The 22,330-nt window shown below is 37.4% G+C and overlaps 1 protein-coding gene across 3 annotated transcripts in view; it reads right to left on the reverse strand.

Moving 5' to 3' along the window:
• Positions 1-22,330, reverse strand: part of LOC105357079 (uncharacterized) — a 126,428-nt gene that overhangs the window by 78,757 nt on the left and 25,341 nt on the right. For 2 of the 3 annotated variants that reach the window (XM_078942175.1, XM_078942174.1), the window contains exons 2-3: positions 2,948-3,109; positions 1,743-1,812 (exon numbers count right to left, since the gene is read on the reverse strand). In XM_078942175.1, coding sequence (XP_078798301.1) covers positions 1,743-1,812; positions 2,948-3,109 — 232 coding nt within the window. Of the gene's footprint in view, positions 1-1,742; positions 1,813-2,947; positions 3,110-17,630; positions 22,212-22,330 lie in introns of those variants that run through there. The other variant, XR_911098.4, reaches the window with a different exon arrangement.

Here is a 22,330-nt window from a genome sequence, read left to right on the forward strand (position 1 = left end):
CATTTCCAGTCTCTTAAAAATAGATATAACATACTGTTTAGTGTTAAAGTTATGGTTCAGCCACTTCTAGATACATCATGTTTTAACTTGAAGGTTATTTGAATACAATTTATAGAGATCGTTTATGGAACTGATGCCTTAGTAAATAAAAAAACAACACAAAAAAAACATAAAACTGCAGTTTGTAGTCTAAACCAACACAGCTGTGTCATTTTCAATTTCTTCAGAATAATGAATCTCCAATTTGTAAGAAAAACAATATGTTAATCATTAATCCCAGTTCACCAGAATAGATAGCAGAAGTTAAAGGTCCTAAAAAAAATTCTTTCATTTGTGCCGTTCCAGAAATTAAGGGATTAATTAATCTGTTACCTTTCAGGTGTGTGTGGTCAAAGTCAACAAAGACTGAAGACATGATTGTGATTAGAGTTTGTCCCCCAGCTCTGTTAGATTAACAAGCGCGTAATGAATCAATCTAAACAGCCTCTAATATTCATCATCCAAAGCCCACAGCGAAATAAAAAAACTGCAGCTCTTATTGTGAAAGGATTTTTCCCTGTTGCATGGAAAGTATAAACTTAGTGGAAATTTGTATATCTCATTTAACAATGCATAATGCCTTTATAAAAGCTAGAGACAAGCACACAACCAAGCCAGGAATTTGGTTAATACAGGCAATCAGGCGGAAGCTAAGACCACGCTTGCTGACACAAAGGGCTTTGATTTTTTAAGGGGGATTTTTATACTGGACACTCCTGTGGAGCCGGTCCAGCTGGGTTGGGGAAGCCCCCAAAATCTGCCCTTTCATTTGGTTTACCATGCAGACCCAACCCCCTGGAAAGTCTTGCAGTTTGCAGTCTTTTTTTTTAATGCATAAAATGAAGGGGGGAAAAAAAACAACTGGTTAGTCATGATAGATATTAGACATCGCCAAGTAGCTTTATCTACACACTTTATCACACACACACTTTATATACATACTTACAAATCCTTAAAGTTTTTATGAAATGTGCTTCTTTAACTATATTTCTTTACCTGCATTTACAGGAGTAGCTACTCTTTAATTTATTGAATCATCTGTATTCACACTGTAAAAGAAACGTACCAGGGTTCACTTGCAAGTGAAATGAGACCCTCGTTTTAATGCTGGAGAAGAGTTTCTTTTTTTGGTCCACAACCAAACTAAGGTGAGTGTTCACACTTGCATAATCAAGCACGCTCAGTTACAAACTGTCGTGTGGATCAACATTAAATCACCTTAAGACCCACTTTTCCATTACAGAACAAAAATGCACTTATATTGTTGGAGGTTTAAAGTCAATCAAAGCGCAACATTCTCACAAAATGTCACCGTCTGCTGTCCCAGTTTGTGTGTGAGGGCAATTTCCACTCCAAAGGAGAGATTGTGTTATCAGTGCAATTCCTTCAGAGGTTTACAAGTTCTCATTTGTGAATTGAGCTCAGTCACAGATCTACATGGAGATAAAGTTGGTGAAAGACAGGCAGCATGATTATTCTTTTAATTATCGCACAGCTGCTGCAAACAGACGGTAGCATTGGCGTGTAATCATCATGATGATAAACATGCAGACCACAGGTACGGCCTTCTGCAGGTTATCACTGGATGACTCTTTATAAATAAAAATATGAAAGGTGAGCGGTGGAGTTGCAGAGACATGTTGACTTTGTAAACACGGCACGCTCACGTGGACATGCTCTCAGGAGGGCTCTGGGTGACTCACCATCAGCTCGCACTGTCGTTTGGCTCGTCGCATCCTCGCTGGGGGCTTTGCTTGGAATGACGAATGTGTTCTAAAAGTCAAACAATCATTTGTTGTCATCACTCCATGGTCTCCGTGGAAGCCATGATTATATATTGGATGACAGAAACATCTCTGAGAGGAAAAGACACGAGTTCCTCAGCTGTTTTAACATGAATGTTTTAGGGAGAGCATCTCACAGTCTGAAATGATACAGATGATGGTGATGGTGTCCCACCTGTTGTCATATTTACTCACTTACTTTGTGGGTTCTCTTCCCTTTATTTATTTTATAATTCATTTGGTCACTTTTGTAACTGCCGGATGGGTCTGAAATTGCATGTATTATCATTCATTTTTATATTTTTTCAAGCATTCTATGACTTTTTGTATATTATTTTTTACATTCATGTCAAAAGAGATGGTAGTGAATCTTAGTTCAACACTTTGTCTAGTTTGATCACAATTGTAATGCTTGTCCTCTTCATCGAAGTAAAACTCCTTTGCCCGAAGCTAATGGCTTTGGCTGTTTACCAGTTTTAGAGTCATGAAACAGTAAGGTCCCCTGTTTCAAAATATCTGTTTTTATCTGTTTTACAACTTGTAATTGGAGCATTTTTATTTTATGCAGTGGACATTCATGCACACATTAGGCTGACAAGGGTCTTCCTTTCAATTTCAGGTACCTGGGACGAGCTTGCCTCACCTCCATACTAAGAGGACTTACTTTACATACCTTTTATTTGTGTTATTTTATTGTAAAATCACCTGAGAACTTCTTTTAAAAAATTGTTTATTTCAAGCTTACATTCACCCTTTCTCGAGACATCCTTGCCCTATTTGAGCTGCACCATATTTCACTTGTAACAGAGCTTTAAACTTTCATGAATTTAAAAAGGTGCCATTTATTTTGAAATAAACATCTACATTTGTCGATAAGAACAAAAGTATTACTTTTTTCCATCAATGTTACTGTTCTGATCCTTTTTTGTGTAACCTTTCAACCATAGAAAGATTGTATTTTTGACATTTAATTTTCCTTGTAATCCATATAAGGGTTTATTATTCTTTGCCCTATTTACTTACTTTTGTTATTTATCAATACTGTGCTTTACCCTTCCTTTGCAGTGCGCTTTTCTGGTTTAACTTTAGTAAAGACTGCTACAGTAGATCTTCCAGAATCTCACCTGAACAATAACTCTATGGGGCGTATATCGACCCAGGAGGAGCCCCTGTTGCAGATCCTGAACAAGGTGGAGATAAATTTTCAGATCTCTGTGGGATACCTCGATCTCTCTCAGGAAGTGCTGTCTTGGAGGTGGGTGGTTCAGGCATCTTTGCTGAAGTAGCTGTCAAAGGAGAACTTGGATTAGTGTGGCATGGATGGACACATCGGGCGTACATTTAGGTTGGAACGCTCGAAAATATTTGTCCCAATTCACTTAAACTCAACATGAACTGATAGAAATGAGTAACTTGCCATCAATAATCATAGTTACAGATCATGTGCTTTAAAGAAAATAAAAAATTTTAAATCACATCACTTTCGCACACACACAATATAGTAATACAGAACAAACTAACAATGAGTTTGTGTCTTTTTTTCTGGCTTGTAAACCTGCTTGTAAACTTTTTTTTTTCATTTTGTCATTTTACTCATCTTCCTTCTTTCTTTTGTCTGCTTTGTGCTTCAGTGCCATCGGTGGAACTCTGATTCAGAGAGGATGTTCTGTTTAAGTATAAAACTGTACATAACGATTGAACTTATGCATGACCTATTAAATGTAATTAAACTGAAATGAAAAAAGAGTTAGTATATGATTTCACATCTCAATGTTTGTCTTTCGAGCAAGAAAAACAAGCAAAAACTGGTCATCTTCACTTTTTTCATTAGCAGCTGTTAGTTTTCATTTTCACAAAGACTTTCAGATCAAATTGTTATCATTGACCAAAATCAAAGTTTCCATCCAACAGATGTGTTTTTAATATTTTATTTTGTTTAATGAGTTTATTTTTTTGGTTTTCCTTTCATGATGACAAAATTTGACTGTAGAAAAAATGTGACGAAAGTAAAACTGTTTGGTTCACATTTTATTTTGTGTTTTTGTACTTTTATTGAATATTTCAAGTTATTAAAACTAAAAAAGAACAGAAATCCTTAACTGTTGAAATTTGCTCGAGGGGTTGAAGGTTTTCAGCACCATGGATAGCTCCAAAATCATCCTTCCTTCTTTAAGTAAGTATAATAGGAAAGAAATACGGCATTTCTTTAATTGATTTAACATTTCCAGCATTTCAAAAGCTTAAACTAACTGCATTTAATAGTTGAATGAAAATATCTTAAATGCTGATAAATGTTTTATTTAATTTTTTTTTATTTAATTTTACATTGTAAATTAGTGTTACAAAGATTTATAGACATGTCTGCATGCAGAACTAGCAGACTGTAGAAATGTTTTTAGAGCATCCAGCTATTTTTAAAGTTTTGGTCCATTATTGTTTTATACTTTCAACTTTTTTCAGACGAGACAGAATCCATCATCTTATGATGGTCAACCAAATTGTTGAGTTTTTGAGTATTTCTGCATCTCAGGTGTTACTAAACAGAAACATTTATTCCTAATGAATATGAAAACATGTTTTTATTCTTTTTAGTTTTTTTCAGTTTCTAGTTACAGCACTACAGAGTAAAAAACAGTTTTTTTTATTTCGTAAGAAGTGTAACCATCTGATGCCCTGCACTCCCTAAAGCTGCATTCATTCATCCAAAAATGTCGTGGTTTATGGTCAGTGTATGCTGACATGTCTTTAGAATTGATGTTTGCCTCTGAGAGGAAGCAGCTTCACCATCTGCCGATTTCCTCAGGCTTCAGCACAGAGATCAGCGGTCTCTGAAGGAAAGAAAGGGAAGGCCAAACAGGGCTGCAGCCAAAAGAGATGGGCCAAGATAAACAGATTCTGAGTTAGATTTTGGAAAACGCTTGCTGGCTGTATTTGTGGTTGTTTGTTCAAAATAAGAAAAATATCTCCAGCTAAACAGAAAGTGAATGTCACAAAAAAATGAAAAAAAAAATGGAAAGAAAAACACAGTTAAAGCAGAAAAGAAAAGATTTGCAAGTTAAAAAAAGATATCTGCTCATACATGTTCAGACACATAGTTGACGTTCGGCTTAAATCAGTAACATCAGTTAATGTGATCTTTTTTTTGGAGGCAAATTAATTCTTGGGGGAGTTTTTTTATTTCTATTTCACTGGATCCAAATTGTATTCAACCTTGTTTGTTTTTATTATCCTGTGTTTTTTTTTCACATGACCTTTGTGCTCATGAGAAAATAGACATTTTCAACTACTTGTTTACCCAGATCTGATTCACAGATGTGTGTCCCAACCTTTACGTCGCGGCTCGTATTCTTTTGTCTGTTCCATGTCAAACAGAAGTGGCGCTTTGTCTCTTTTATGAGGCCGTTCTCGCTTTCTCCCTCATTACATTCAGAAATGTTGACAAATTGGAGCCATTCTTCAGCGCGGACATGTTGATGTGTTTGGCCTCTGCAAAAATTGCCCCGTTACCGTTTAGCTGTGTTGTGACTGTTCTGACAGGCTGTCTGAACGTGCGAGTGGTTCGCTCACTGCCTGCCTTTTGTCATTTCTCTGGGTGACTGATTTGCAGGACAGCTGAATGACCGTCCAGTCATACAGGATGACAGACTGATTAAATGTATTTGTACGGGTGATTGACTGGATGGTATCGGTTTGTGGGTCTGAGTCATTGACTATCTGACAGAATGAGTTGTTAAGGAGTTGCACTCAGCTGTACCTCTATGACCCAATTGTTTCGGCTTGAAAATTGATGTTTACCAGATGCTAAACTGTTCTAACAGGCAAATAATTTACAGCAGTCTGCTTTAGCTGTAACATTCAATGAATGGCGTCAGCAAGGCCAAGCTATTTTCAAATTTGAAGCATTAAAAGAACATTTAAATGTAGCAGTTCCTTTAATCGCCACTGGGGGCTGATTTCAAAAGAGAGTAACTTCCCATTTACTCACTTTACACAAAAAATAAATGTATTCATAATTTTGTTCCAGACATATTTTTGAGCAATGTTGCTTTACAATTTATTTTCTTTGCTCTTCACTTCTGATATGACTGTTCAATTGTGTACATTACTAGGGTTAGGTTTCTTTGATTGGCAGGGAGGTGGATCAAGCAAAATATCATAAAAACAAATAAAAAAAACGTATTTTTTAACTGAAATTTACGAAAAGCATGTTTGGAAGAAATCATAAAAAAGACATATAAAAGTGTATATTGTTAGATGTTGGCCTTAAACAGCAGGACTGCAGGAAAAAAATTGATCAAATACCTAGCCAAAATTGTAAGCCTATTGATGTAAATCGAACCACTTTGACTCCAAAATCACCTTAATTTAGCAATCAAATTGACATGTAAAGTAGCATCTGAGAAAAATAAAAATCTTCAATCATTCTGGGAACAAGAAAACAAAAGCACACACACACAATATAGTAATACAGAACAAACTAACAATGAGTTTGTGTCTTTTTTTCTGGCTTGTAAACCTGCTTGTAAACTTTTTTTTTTCATTTTGTCATTTTACTCATCTTCCTTCTTTCTTTTGTCTGCTTTGTGCTTCAGTGCCATCGGTGGAACTCTGATTCAGAGAGGATGTTCTGTTTAAGTATAAAACTGTACATAACGATTGAACTTATGCATGACCTATTAAATGTAATTAAACTGAAATGAAAAAAGAGTTAGTATATGATTTCACATCTCAATGTTTGTCTTTCGAGCAAGAAAAACAAGCAAAAACTGGTCATCTTCACTTTTTTCATTAGCAGCTGTTAGTTTTCATTTTCACAAAGACTTTCAGATCAAATTGTTATCATTGACCAAAATCAAAGTTTCCATCCAACAGATGTGTTTTTAATATTTTATTTTGTTTAATGAGTTTATTTTTTTGGTTTTCCTTTCATGATGACAAAATTTGACTGTAGAAAAAATGTGACGAAAGTAAAACTGTTTGGTTCACATTTTATTTTGTGTTTTTGTACTTTTATTGAATATTTCAAGTTATTAAAACTAAAAAAGAACAGAAATCCTTAACTGTTGAAATTTGCTCGAGGGGTTGAAGGTTTTCAGCACCATGGATAGCTCCAAAATCATCCTTCCTTCTTTAAGTAAGTATAATAGGAAAGAACAAGAAAACAAAAGCATGAGTGATTTTTTTTTTAATGGCTGGATAACATTCAAGTGTCAAGGGGTTAACGATGTCAAAGTAAAAGCACAGACTGAAAACTAGAAATCCAGTGGTTGCATTTTGGTAACAAGTTAAAGACTGGATGTATCATTTTTGTTGTGCGTATTTGCTTACAAAGGTCAAAAAAGAAAAAGCATCAGCATTAAATGATCAAAAAGACGGTCATTATTATTATTTTCTTCCCTCGCCTGCAGTGAGTCATTGCAGTTCATCACATGTTCCCTCCCTTCATCTCAGTCTGCCCTCATCCAAAAACTTTTGAAATTATTCATCATTTCTCTGGTTCTGCAACACTACTTTCCACTACATTCCGATCTTTTTTATTTCCATTCGTCTTCCTCTGCCTGTTCCCATCAGTGTCTTCCTCTCTTGAGCAAACCTTGCGAGCAGGAGAGCAGGAAGAAGGTCACCATTCGGCTTCCATCAGTTTGGCATCCTGTTCCCTCCATTCGAACAAATGCATTATTCATGGCTTCATGTTTTTTTAATTGTTTTTTTTTTTTGTTCATCAGTATCAGACTATTTTTTGTTTGCTTTCATCCCTCTTTAGCATTTTTCCTCTCTGCATCTATTTGTGTCCTTTATCTTATCTCATCGCCACAACGATACACTTCTACTGTTCTACTAATAATAGCTACAATAATCCTAACTCTCTTGTTCGTCGTGTTATCAATGCTTCACACCAGCATCTACAATGATGATATTCCACATTACTTTTATTTTTGTTTTAGCCAGAAAATGTTGGTATTCTAACCCACTACAGTGATGAAAACTTGTTTTTTCCATTTATTGGCATAAATTAAAAAAAAAAAAAAAAAAAAAAAATCCAAGTCATGACATTATTTTACCATTCAGTACATTTTTATGGAAAATTAATGACACATTAAATGAGCAAATGATAAATTGTTTTTTTTTTTTCCTGTTGGGGGGTAATGTTGCTTTTCCCCCCTTGACAATTGTGACATTACTGCTTACAGAAAAAGCTGAAGTCAACTACCTCTAAAAAAAAAAAAAAAGAAAGAAAAAATAACGAGAAAACCATTAAATTTTCATAATGAGAATCATTTTTTATCTTTACAGTAACTAGTAAAAAGTCAAATTTTCGACAAACGTACAGAGTCTGAGTCATTGAGTGAGGTGAGCTGCTTTTAGTAGGCTGTCTCATTTACCAACTGAAATTTTATTTTATTTTGTCAAAATTTGGGATGTGCAATACATTTCTGGAAAAAAAATAACATTAAATTACTACCACTGTGATCCCATAGTAATGTAGGCCTATATTACTGAAAAGAAAAAAACTTGGTGTACCTGAAAAATAAAAGTAAGAGCAATGGGTTATTAATCATTTTGAGGTATTCTGCTTTGTTCTGCCTTTTTATGTTAGTTTGCTCTCCTTCTTGGAAAAAGATTTAAGGAAAAAAAAAAGCAGAAAGCATTTTGAAATCTGCAGCATCACCCAGAAAATAATTATCATGCAAATCATCTCAAAACAGCATCTGTGCTTGGATTATATAAGTGTTTACATAATGATCTCCTAAACACAAAGTTAGAGACAACAGACGTCACAAGTGTTTACTCTAGTAACCAGCTTCTATTCTTACCTCAAAGGCGGCTCGATCATAAATAGGGTTTAATTACTTCTGTTTTATTTAGGTTTGTCGATTTTTGGTTTAACTTTTTTTGTTCATTTACACAAAATTTTAGGCGATGCTATAAGATCAGTGTTTGCTGTGTGTGTTCGATTGTCTTTTGTTTGTGTTGCCGATTGGTTTGGTTATGTGACAAAGTGCTGATGAATGCAACGCTCACTGTGATTTTCTGAAAGCTAACCAGATCTTCACGCATTACATGTCTTTGACTTTGTTTAGCTTTCTTTTTAAACAATTTGAAAAGATGAAAACTATTGTAAATTGGATGCACGTTCAGGTGATACCAATATTTGAAAAAGAACTAAAAGTTTTGTTATGCTATATAGTATGCTATAAATGTGGTCTACAGGTCAAACCCTTTTGTAACCAAGTATGACTCTGCAGCAAGCGTTTGACGATGTGAAACGGTTTTTCCAGAGAACTTCTGATGCTACATTCACACGAGGCTCGGAAATGCACCGTCGAGCGACCGCTTCCAATGAAAGGTCTACATAAATACACGTTTCAGGCTTCTGCGTTGAAAACTCTTGTTATTGCGTCGCCATGCAAGTCTGTTCTTGGGTTCTAAGTACAAAACACGCTGCAATTACATCATGTGGCAAGTTAAACCAGTCGAACTGTGACCAACTAGGCACTTGGATTTGGTAGTGATGTATAGGAGCATCCTTCTCTAAACACAGAAGTGCCTGTTGACAAATGATTATGGAGGAGAAATTAATCATTTCAGTTTGTGCCCAGTCAGCATTATATGACACCAAGTCTTTCATGTATCGCAATGGAGCTGTGAAAGAAAAAACTGTAACATAACTCACAATATTTACAAACACTCCAGTATTTCGCACCAGGCCTCTTCTACTGTGAATACTTGAAGACCAAATACTAAAATCAACGTTCAGCGAGTTCTTGAACGCTCCACACATGCTTAGTGTAAACGTAGCTGAAGACTGCAGTGGATCACACATCAAAAGCCAGTAGTGGAATGAGTATTAAAACTGTTTCCTGTGGTCTTTTAATATGATTATGCCATTTTAGCCTAAATTTCAAAAACTTGTGTTGTTTTTCTAGAACATCGTTTCTGCAAAGTGGCAGCCCGGCCCCTTTTCCCCTCCCCGTTGCTAAGACTTCTTAGTTTACAAGCTCTGCCAGAAGTTTCCAGCCCCGCACACCTCCTACCCAACATTACCAGTGCAACAAAAACGGTGCGTTTGAAGCTATCCAGCCGTACAGTTCTGATCCAGGTCAGACGAGGAAAACGAAGACGTATGGATCTAGTTGTCCAAAAGTGGATGCATCAGAAGGATGTGGCCCAGTGTCATTTTTTTTACATGACAAATACAACCTTTTTCAAACTCAATATTTTTGACTCCTCTTGATTTTTAATGATTTGAATACAGAAAATACTCAAATGCAATTTTGATATTAAATTTTATTTATACATGGCCTCCATCATCAGAAAAATGCCATAAGAACATGTTATGAACTCCAAAAGCACAATATTTGTCAGTGTGGGTCTTTAAAATAAACGTCATTGAAGTTCCAAAACTTCTTATTAACTTGATCACTTCTGGTTGATCCCATTGATCTCCTCACCCCCCCGAATACTGCCTTCATAAGCGATGTGGCTGTTTGAAGCGCTCCTTATTGTACATTCACAAAACCTTCATACATTAAAGTCCTATCTGATGTCAGGGACAAGCTGCGAGTGTGGTTGCCTCTGATAGGACTTGTTGCTCAAATGACCTGCTGGCACGGGATGTAAACTTTCTTATCTCCTATTGGCGGGGTCTGCCAGCTGATTTATCCCCTGTTCTCTCTGCAGCAGCATCATAACTCCAAGCCGCTTTTAGTATCCCAATTTCAAGCCGCACTGTTTATTGCAAACTGTAATGTTTGGCTTTGTCGTAAAATATTACATGAGCCCTTTTTCATTGGAAGAAGCGGCGGCGGTACTGTACATGGACGTATTAGACAAGCACCGCCGAATGCTCCGCCATCTCAATAGCTTGTAACAAATGAGTGTAGATAAGGCTGTTTAGGTGGAACTGCGGCACTTCATCATTTTCTGCGGCAATAATTATTGTACTTCGGCTTTTTTTTCTTCTACTCACTCCGGCTAGAGAGGCTGGTTGGTTGAATTATGCATATTTGTTTGCTGCTTTCATTACAGAAGCAGATGTCTCTGTCTAAATAATAAAGGGTTTTAGAGTGTTATGTTGCTTCTCTGTCTCTGGCTGCAGAGATGATGAGCGCTGTGGGGCTCGCAGCTCACCGTGACTAAAACCTTTTGGCTGTGCTGCGCGTGATCTCGCCGCAGTTCAAGCTGACATCCAGTCGCTGCATGGTCAGAGGCTTATTTTGCAAGAGAGTTTCTTTTTTTTTTTTATCTTTGGGTCGTGTCTTTTCGCCATCATCGTCATTGCTTTCCGTGTGACATATAAGGCTGTCAAGTGGCTAATTCACTGCAGATGCAAACCAGTTCAACTGTGAAACTTGTCACAAATGTGCCTTTGCACATCATTTGCTTGTTCCACCTAGTTTTTCTTTTTTTTTTTTAAGTTGCTTGAAGGCTTACAAGCTTTTTTCCAAATTGTTTGTTATTATCACCCTCAGGTTTCCTCAGGCTAAAAGAAAACCCTGATAAATGTTTCATTTTTTCCCATTATTATTGTTGCTTGCTACATAATCGGCGCATATGCTTAAAGTTTTGGCTTCCGGCAACACCGGTGCAAAAACCAAAACGGAATTTCATGTTTGTAGGACGTGTGAAAACAAATGGGCTTTAAAAATAAAGACGTGCTACTCCCCCCCACATCCTACGGTAACACACATTGTTTTCTTCCCCAACAAGCTAAATTCTTCTGCTCCGACTTGCAGATTTGAAAATCGAGTTTTAAACTGAATTTATTTCTGGCTCTTGCCTCCTTTCAAATAAACTCCTTTTGCTGGATCTGGCTCTCCCCACACATCCTTTGCTCCTCACAGCTGCTCTGACTCCCATTCTGACTCTAAAAGCTTGTCAGAGTGATAACTGTCAAGCTTTCAGTGAAATGTAGCCCGAGGTGAAAGCAAACCTCAGACATCTCAGATGTTAAAGGGGTGGATGTACGAGGCAATGTGCTTTACAAGGAGCGAAAAGGACTTACAGCAGCTTTCCACTGGTTTTGCGGCTGGGCGGAGAGGCTCTCGAGTGTTTTGACTTTGCTGGTTGTTTCTTCACTTTATTTTTTTAAATGAAGGATTGATGGAGGGCACAAATGCAAGAGAAGTGGATGTAGAAAACTCAGAGCATGTAACAATTTGCTACACTGGCCAAAAATATTTAATTTAACTAAACCATGACAGAAAAAAATACATTAGCATTTGCCCAGGAACTAGTACAATAGTCTTTAAGCAAAGGGGCAGGAGGATGTGTAAGCAAAACAGGACTTTTAATAATCAGAATGTTTTGAATACAAGGAAGCAGCGCCCTGCGACAGACAGCCGAACTGTTCAGGGTGAAACCCTGCCTTCGCCCACAAGTGGCGGGATAGGCTCCGGCAGCCCTGTGACCCCGAAAAAGGAATAAACCTAAGAAGGAATGACAAGGAAGCAGTGATCGATCTGACTTGGCCTGAGTCAATATTTCTATGGCAACCACTCTCGCCAATCAGGAGAGGGCTTGTTGGAATGCCACACCCCTACCACTTGAAAGTGAGCTCCAGAGCAGAGGTGCCCAATCCAGGCCTCGAGGGCCGGTGTCCTACATCTTTTCCAACCAACCAGCCACTGAAGCTTCTTATTGGCTAAACACACTTGATCTAGGTAATCAACTGCAGACGAGGCAGGGTTTCTGGCAAACGAGCAGGAGGCTGGCCCTGGAGGCCTGGATTTGGGCACCCCTGCTCTAGAGGATCTGTCAAACATTTTTGAATGTTGGATGTGAGGCCACAATTTTATTGAGAAATCTGATTGGTCAGTTTTTAACTTCAATAACTTGCACTACAGAAAACATGTGAAAAAAATAAGATTAGCATTAGCAAAAACATGTTAGCAAAGGTATTAGAGCCAGAATGGTTATTCTGTCAAATAGAATGAGTAATAGCTGTTTATTGCTCAATAGAATTCTATGGGGTTTTGGCTCCTTGGAACCAGCTGATACTTCATGTTTGTAACGTAAAGGAGGAGGGGTCCCTCAGTCCAGTTCTCTTATACAAGTCAATGGTTTAACCCAAAAATCCAACCTCTTAATGCAGTGACTGACTTGACACTAGATTTGAACCCACAACCTTCAAGTTCCAGAGCGGACACTCAGCCACCCATTTTTGTCACATTCAATTGTTACTGAAGTTATCTGGACACCCCTAGAATGTTTTCTGGAGGTGCCACTGCAGCACAGTCATATATAAAAAAATGGGACGTTATTCCTGGGAATTTATGAAACTACAAAAGAAAAACTTATAAAAATAAATACATGCTTAAACATTTTAGCTCATCTTACATTACTGGAATTATTTCTATTCAAACAAGATCACTGACCAAATATATTTCTTACCTCTTTAACTTTCCACAAAGTCACACAGAATTCAATTTAGTCATATCTGTGTAACATTTTAAACTAAACTCAGAAAAGTTCCATCAACAGCTTTTACTCCATGTAGTCATGGGGTAATATAGAGGATATCCTGCCCTGAAGGCCTGTGCTCTGTGAACACAAAGAGCAAGTGAAATGCTAGAGCTGCAGCGTCAGCAAAGACAGACGCAGGAAGAGGTGCATATAAAAGTGTGGGGATGAAACTACTGACTATTTTAGTTGTTGATTTATGTACATGTTATGTCTGTATTTTGTTGATTACTTAGGATTATTTTTACTTTATTCACTACTTTAAATTCTTTGGTTAAAAAAAAACAAAAAACATTGGCAAACTCCAAAAGACTGAAACTTTTATTAATACTTTCTTATGCTTTGAGTAAGGTTGAATAATAAACATTAGTTAACTGTTAACTAATACATTAAATAATGCACTTGATCCAAGGTAATTCATAAAAATGCTTCTTAAACATAACAGATAAACAATGCTAAATTATGCATTTACCAACGTTAATAAAGGGCATGTTATTATAAAGTGTTACTGGCATTTTGTATTCATCTTATTGCATATTTGCATCAAGGTTGCAGCAAAAGTATTCTAATTTGGCTTTTTAAGATTAGATTTTGAATTATCGTGGATGTTCTCTCATTTCAATTTTTTAATCCTCTTAAAAAGTGTGAGGAAACGTACCTGCACTTTCATTAGCCAGTTTTTTTCTGTAATTATTTCAGTCAGATGTTTCACATGTTTTGCAACAGATGTGTGCCATTTTTTTAATTTTTATTGTTATAAAAAACAGTTTGTGAAATCTGCTTTTAGTTGAGTATCTTAGTCGACATAAACGTCATAGGTAAAGCAGCTTTTAAAGACTCTATTTCTCATTGACATGATGGGCATGGGCAAAGGGGGACAAAGCCCCCCAAAAGGCTGTGACTGATTCTCAAAATGTGATGGCCTGTACCTAGATTTATTTGGGGGTGAAGAAATACATTAAAAAAAAAAAAACGAATCACAAAAAAAAACAAATTTTGCAAATAAAAGGCAAAAAATATCCAGGGATGGACAGACGCAAATATACAAACATAAACACAAAAAGTAAATGCAGCCTAAACAATGCACAAACCAGTGTCCTGCTTGTGCCTGTTCCAAGTCTGGTAAATGCAGAGGGTAATATGAGGCAGAGCATTCAACATAAAACTTTTCAAGACACTTTGGGATGTAGATAGAATACCTACCCTGGTGTTTTTACTTACATCCCATAGTTGGGCTGGCTTGATCCTGGCCTGATTGACATGTGAAGAAAAACTGTTGTGATTTCCCCAAGTAAAGAATTCATAAAAGGTTCCTCTCAGGCAGTCTGTTATTGACTTGTCCAAGGCAAACACACAGTTCTTCCAGTGAGAAGATGAAGGTGAAGACGACACACCAGAGGGAAGCATCTACATATGTGAGCTGCACAAGGACACTCGTGAATGTTCTACACCTAAAGCAAATGCATAAGGAGCTTCCATCCATCTCCGTGCTTATAGTCTTGAATACAACAAACAGTGGAGTCATATTCATAACAGACTTAGATATGAACAGTGTTTTCAGTGTATAGATGTGAAAAAGGAACACTGAAATATTGTGTTTGAAACAGATAATTCAGGCATATAATTTGTGTTTTACCTGCGTCTGTTTTCCACTTTCGGTGAAACGGGGACACCTGGTGGATATGACTGAAAGTGCATACAGTATTCTGTCTTTACATCAAACCTTCAAGGTTTTATTGGTGATCTTAAAAACCATATTGCCTAGAATGACTTTAGACATAAATAAAAACATACAGGATGTAAAAAAAATAGTAAATTATATAGCGCTTTTCTACCTTACTCGAAGGCCCAAAGCGCTTAACAGTCACACACACATTCACACACTGGTGCCAGCTCCGCTGCCGAACACTGGCAGAGGCAAGGTGGGGTCCAGTGTCTTGCCCAAGGACACATCGACTCATGGGCGTGCAAGCCGGGAATCTAAACTTCAATCTTACGATCTTCGGTCGACCGCCCTTCCGCTGCACCATGGCCGCAGCGGAAGGGCAACAACAACAACTTTAAAACTAGGAAAATATTTATTCAAGAAGAAAGTCATGAAAGTGTCAAAACATTGACAATGTCATTACTTTAGTATCTTCCAGTTAATTTGTTTAACGTTTTTACACAGCATGTGTTTCTTAAGGAATTCATTTATTGTGTTGGTTCATATCTCATAGTAACTAACTGTAGAAATGGATTCATAAAAAGTAAATGAAGGCAGTACGGACAAAGATGTTCAGCAGCAGCAGTTGCTCAGATCTACTGTTTGCAGACACAGGTAACACCGAATGGATGTCTGATGGTATCAAAGGAGCAACTAACTGATTGTTTTGCAAGACTGTCTCTAAAATCCCAAGGAAATCAGTACACTCAAGAGCAAGCAGATGAGCTATAGGTGGAACCACTGGAGTGTGCTAAAGACTCACTTTTAACTGTTTTAAGTATGTTCTTGTGGCAGTTTTCTCATAATGGAGGACAAATATGCATTTTGCATTTTGCAAGTATGCATTTTGTTCAAATTGTAGTGAATCAGGGGGAAGACTATAAAAGGTTGTTTTGGAAAAAGCTTGTAAGTATGAAGCAGGAGCCACAAGCTCCCTGCTCTGCTAAATTTCTGATGCATCCACTTTTATTGGCAAAATATTAGTATTTTTCAGAATAAAACCCTTGCAACTGAGAGAATCCAAACTAATAAAGAAAACCGAGTTAGCGCAGTTAGCGGCCTGCAGGTGACGCTGCAGCAAAGAAGAAGAAAGTGTGGAAGACCAGCAGATGTGTGGTTTGGTGCCCTACTGTTAGAAATTTACAACTTAAAGGTTGTGAAAAATTCTCGAATCCAAGCAGGATTGCATTCTACTAACATCAGTGTGAGGAAGACATAGGAAAAAATCCTGCGGATTTGAAGTGTTCGTTATGTGGATCGCATATTCATGAGGTCAGAAGTCCTTGTTACAGACAATGTTGTGTTCAGGGGAATTCAGCCAGAACGGAACATGGTGACTAATACCCAACATGACAGCTCTCGTCTTCAGTTTCCACCGTTTGCATGCTGACATCCTGTTTAAAGATGAGATTTTGAAAAATCCCTGGAGGAATAACAATCAGTCATGGCAATGACTTACATCGGAACATCTGTCAACAAACCTTCTCATCAACTCCCTTCTGAACAATGGCAACTAAAGTCTGCTTACTCGCCAACTAATCACTGATCTCCTCTACTCTCAGTGTCAAAAACAGATTAGGATTTTTAAAGCATTTCTCACCACTTGGCTTTAGCATTCTTTAAACGTTGCTAAAGCGCCGTCAGCCACCAAAGCCATAGTTATTACCTTGCTTAGTTTTTTTTCCCCACCCCTTTTATTATCCATTACAAAGAAAGAAAATGGAGGGAAAAAAAAGGAAACTTCCAGCACACTGACTCTTATTGTCCTCATTCTTCAAATTCTGCATCACCTGCCAACGGTCGATATCCAACTTCACAAAAGGTGGCAATATTCTATTTCAGTCGCTTTTTTCCCTCCTGCAGTGCAGCTTTTTAGAACCTGATGTTCCTACTCAAAGGCTCTGTTCTCATGGCTCCGCCCATTGTCAATCATGGCCTAATTCTCTTTATTTTTTGGGGTAAATGTTCAGTATAAAAAAAAAAGTTTGATTTCAGAGATTAAAATAATAAGATGACATTTTATGTTTAAAGACACTAAGAGTTTATTTCTTGATTTTTCTCATTTTTGGTCTTTTGTGCACCCACAAAAAAATAAATAAAATAAAATAAAAATAGAGTGCAAATCTTTTTCCAGGCTTATTCTTTCACAGCTCTATTCTGACATATGAAAGACTTGGTGTCATAGAATTCTGCCTGGGCACAAATCAAAATTATTCATTTCTCCTCTACGATCAATTTCCAAATGGTCTGCACTTCCGTACATTAAAAAGGAACGCCATCCATACCTCACTAACAAATCCAAATCCCTGATTGGTCAAAGTTAAACCTGGTTTGACTTTTAACATGCGTTCAGCAGCCGCATGTTTTGTATGTAGAGCCTGAAAATGGTCGTGAAAAAAGGTGAGAGTTTTGAACTCAGAAGCGTTTTCATTGATCACATGTTGCTGAGGACGATGTGATGTTAGCTGGAAAATATTTAGGACATTGTGTCATATAATGTTTTGGAATTTGTCTGACTGTCAGGACAGCAGGGAGTGAAGGCAGAGCTGAGCAGGAACTTGGTGGCAGAGGCGGGGATTGGTTTAGGACAACAGTTACAAAACTGGAGGAGGATTCTATGATTGTAAAACAATACTCACTTCTCAGATGATCTTGTGAGCAGCGACTTGAGAAACTGTGATAAGGTGGTATGGAGAGACTTCTGTAAAGGTTGGAGATGTCCAGGGGGAGATAAGTCCAGGGTGAGGATCCAATTCCAGGAGAGAGGACATAAGAGGGGGAGTCCACCAAGGTTTTACTCCAAAAAGGTTAACGGATAATCTAAAACCTAGTCAGGGAAGAAACCAAGTCCAAAAACAAGATATTTGCAGAGATTTGAGGCGGGAAAATTTAGCAACCTTCTGACTGAATCAGGCAGTAAGGCTGCTGAATATAGAAGAGAACAGGTGAGAGGAATGAAGCTTGATGGCAGACAGAGCATGAGGTTGAAGGGGAGGAAAGGAGACAGAACCAACAGACAAACTTTTGATCAAATCCAACTTTTTTTTATGAAGGACTGACTAGGGTTAGTGCTTTACACGCTTCAAATAAATAAATAAATAAATACACAAAATGGCCAACCCCCCACACGCACCCTAACCTAATAAAATGAAACCTAAACAAAAAATGACTCATGAATAAAACTCAAAAGTACAAGCGACCCAGTCATGATCAAAGAGGATGTCATGGGAGACCAACGGATCAAACTAAGCAGACCGACCCAGGAAGTCCCATTACAATGACCCCATTCCATGAGAGGGGGCGGTTCACTGTGTGGAGAGCCCCCCCCAAACACACACACACACCCGAGAACACCACTGAGGTTGACAAAATCTAGAGAGAAAGTTCATAAAGGTACAAGCAGAGATAGATGAATGAATGAATAAAGAAATGAAAGAATGAATGAATAAATGAGTAAATAAATAAGTACATAAGTAACTATGTAAGTAAGTAAATAAATAAATAAAACAATGAATTGGTAGCCCATAACAGTAAGGTAAAAATGCCATTCTGCCTTTTAAGAAAAACAAAAAAAAGAAACAATAACATTAAATATTTGACAAGACGCTGATGCTTCTTAGATTGTGCGTAAGGAAAAAAATTAAAAGAAAACAGAAAAGGCAACAACTAACGTGCAGAGAAATATTCAGACAAGACTGAACTTCAGTCAGTACATTAGAGTTTTGAAGTCTGTATATTGCCACATTTTATCACATTCTTCTTTGACAGTATCTTTTTTAATTGAAGAAGATTTCAGATGAAGGAATTGCAATGATATTAAAAAAAAGGTTTGTGTAATTTTAATAAAATCCACCAGATGGCAGCATTGTCTTTGTTACCGAAGCATTAAAAAAGTCTGAAGAGACCTAAAAAGAAAACTGTAGTAAATATTTAGAAATAAGGGGGGAAATGACAGCATAAGCAGCTTCCGCAGAATCACTATTAAAGTTCCAGTGTTTGCCTTACAGCTCAGATAGAAAACAATGATTAAGACTCTTTCTCTAAAAAGGTTTTCTACTCTTTTTTCCAGGTTTAGCGTGGACTCAAAGGAAAAGTTCAATTTAGCCACAAATTACTTTGGAAAAATCCCTGAGGGAGAAACAAACAAACAAAACAGTGATACAAGTAAATATGTCAGGATATAACCATGTTTTGAAGCTTTATAAGTGTTGGAAATTCCCTTAATTTTGTTAACTAGATACAAACAAATCTGGTTATAAAGCTCTAATATTATTGCAAACATTTGGTAGTTCAAATATTTAAAAAAAGGCAAAAAAGGCATACATTTGGTCGGTTGGTCATTAAAAACCACAGGGGAATGTAGAAAATGTCTGCATTTGGATTTTTGGAAAGATGACAAATAAAATATTTTCCCATTAACTGCAAATTTTTCTTTTTTTCATTGCCTTTAAGTATAGCGAAATATCAAACTAAGCAGATTTGGAGGAAAGTAAGCAGCTTTCCACTTGAATTAGGATTACAATAAAGATTTCACACTTCGTTTAGAATTGTATTTCAGCCTGCATTAATGCAGAAGAAAGTGCTTGGGTTAAAAAAAATGTATCAGACATATGCGTGCATGCATGTAATTTATTCAGCACACATGCAGAAAACTCCATGAAATCTTGATGACCCAAACTTCTTGCAGACTTCATGCCCTACTAAACTCAACACTCCTGCTGCATTGTCTCCCGGTATCCCGCCGTCCATGTGTGCGCTCACTAAAGTTGCGTGTTTACACACATGGTGTGTGCCCTTCAACGTCCCTCTGCGCTTCAACCACCGGGTTCATCCACGCATGAGCTCCCCTCCCTTTTTATCTGCACCCGCACAGGCCAACTCACAAGGTCTCTGAGGTCCACGTTTACAATAGACATGATAATTACATGCGAAGTGTTGCCTCGCTCCTTCCGGCTGATTAAAAAATGCCTGTGCCAGTTGTGGCATTCAAGGTCGTGTGTGGAGTGCTTAACTTGTAAACCTTCACTCATGCAGAAAATTTTACAGCACCACTAATTAATAATGCAAAGATTTTTTTTTTTTATTGTCTATTTGAAATGTTTTGAATTTTCACATTCACAGCAGGTAAAGAATGCCTTTAGGCCACAAAAGAGAGTCAAGTTTTACTTAATGGTCAAATTGAAGTCAGCTACAGGTGCTGGCATGTTAGGTTCTATGGTTAAACTTGGCTCAGTTTCCAAGTCCATGGTTTTATGTGCACCCCTACTGGCTGGAATTGGCTCCAACATCACATTTTATGTGGAAGCTCACTCGCTACACGTCTGTTTTTGGGCCTTTCTCTTTTTCACAGCTGACATGGCCTTTAAAGACCCACCCTAATCATCTTTTGAGCAATCTTAAAAGTGTTCCCAGTGGTCTTTTCATTATGATTATGCCACCATTAGCCAAAATTTTAAAAAACAAAACAAAAACAGTGGTTTTCTAGGATATTGTTTCCACAGAGTGGAAGTAGTTCATTGGAAATGTATCTCTGAGTTGTTGGTAGGATCGTTGGCCTCCCTGGTTCTGAGAGGTCTCTGTTTCCATGCTCTCCCGCTAGTTTACAGCCCCTCACAGCCCCAACCTAACCTTACTGGTGCAACAAAAACATCAAGAAATATTGGAGCTATCCAGCCGCACAGTTTTGATCCAGAGACCAGCTCCGACGAGGAAAACAAAGACGTACATGGATCTATTTGTCTGCAAGTGGATGCATCAGAATAGAGCGGAGCAGGGAACTTGCTGGGTGTATTTTCTATGCCACAAATATTATCTTTTTCAAATTTAATTTTTTTCATCTGCTTCTGATTTCATAATTATTTCAACAAAGAAACACTCAGAAATACTATTTTTTGCATAGTTTTCTTTATATACAAAATTGTTCTCCTACTTGTGCGTCTTCAATGAGTCGTTGCACGTGGTCCAAGACCATGTACAGCACTCAAAGAAGACATAATGTTCCCACTTCATTTAGTCCTGAGAGTGCGTTGAATTATTGATCGCTCTCAGTCACAGATAGGGGTTTTTCTGACTGTATGTTTAATCACTTCATGTCTGTGCTCTCAGAAAGACCTGTTAGACTTGGACTTGTCTGATTTGGTTTACTTTTTACTATTTAAAGATCCACTCTGATGAAAAAGGTGCATTTTAGTGTTTTTGTGGCATTTTTCTGCGTAAATAGTCTCGCTCTGCAGAAACTATGTCCTAGAAAACAACACAGGTTTTTTGTTTTTGGCTGCACAAATTTTTCAGTATTCCGCCTTTTCATTTTGATCTACTTTTTTTCATACAGAATTCTTTGTAATGTAAGAAGGCTGAAATTTTCCCTGATAAAGTTCATCCAGGGCCCAGAGGAAAGCATAGCTTGTTAGTTTTCAAAGGTTAAGTCTTCAACATTGACTTCCATTGATCTCCCATGTTCTTCAGCAGGTGGTGGAGGTCAAAGGAAACAGCACGTTCAGGTAGAACACAAAGACTCCAGCTTCCTGTCCTCCAGGGTTCTGTCATAATAACCCTCCAGAGCCTGGCTGTCCATTTCATGATCGATCCGACTGACCTCCCCATTCCTTCTGCTGCTCCATGCTGCCCCTCACAAACTCTTTCAGCAGTTTTTAGGGGTCAGCATGGGCCCGTTTAAAAGCTGTTCTGTGTTTAAAAAAAAAAAATCTCTCTTAGAATTTCAGCGTTGGTGGAGCAGCAGATGCCATGTGGGAGTCAGACCACATTTGTACTCCATGTGCATAAATCAAAACATCAAGATGAAAATGCTTACTTCTTTTAAGATTCATCTTACACTTTGGCAGCACTTTGCCACCATGGAACAGATCTTGGTTTATACATTTCACAGTTATCTTTGTTAAAGATTCGTTTAAATTTTTTTTATATAATTGTTTAGCAAAATTGTGTCAGAATCCTTTGAAAATCCTAAAAATGTGTATATTATTTGGAAGGCTTAGGTCTCACACATTTATTTTTATGTTGTTGTTTTTTTTCCCTTTTTGAAATCAAATTTTCAGTCATAGCTTTAAAATTGTCTCAAGTAAATTAAAGCAGCAATTTTTTCTTATTTTAACAAACAAAATAAATTCATTCAGGTTTTACAGGTTATTGCATTACTCTTTCATCCACTATTAAATGGTTGGTTATGCATCTTTGGCACAAATCAGAGCTGTCAGCCCCAAGTCCGCAGAAATTACAGTGCCGCCTGTGCGTAAAAATCACTGTAAAGCCTGTAATAAATGTATTAATGTATTAGCACGTCTCATATCGGGCGTGGCAGGCTCGCCTGTTGGTGGTGGTG

The sequence above is a fragment of the Oryzias latipes genome, chromosome 23 (genome assembly GCF_053564925.1).
Source record: "Oryzias latipes strain Hd-rR chromosome 23, Olatipes_Hd-rR_3.1".
Classification (NCBI taxonomy): Eukaryota; Metazoa; Chordata; class Actinopteri; order Beloniformes; family Adrianichthyidae; genus Oryzias; species Oryzias latipes.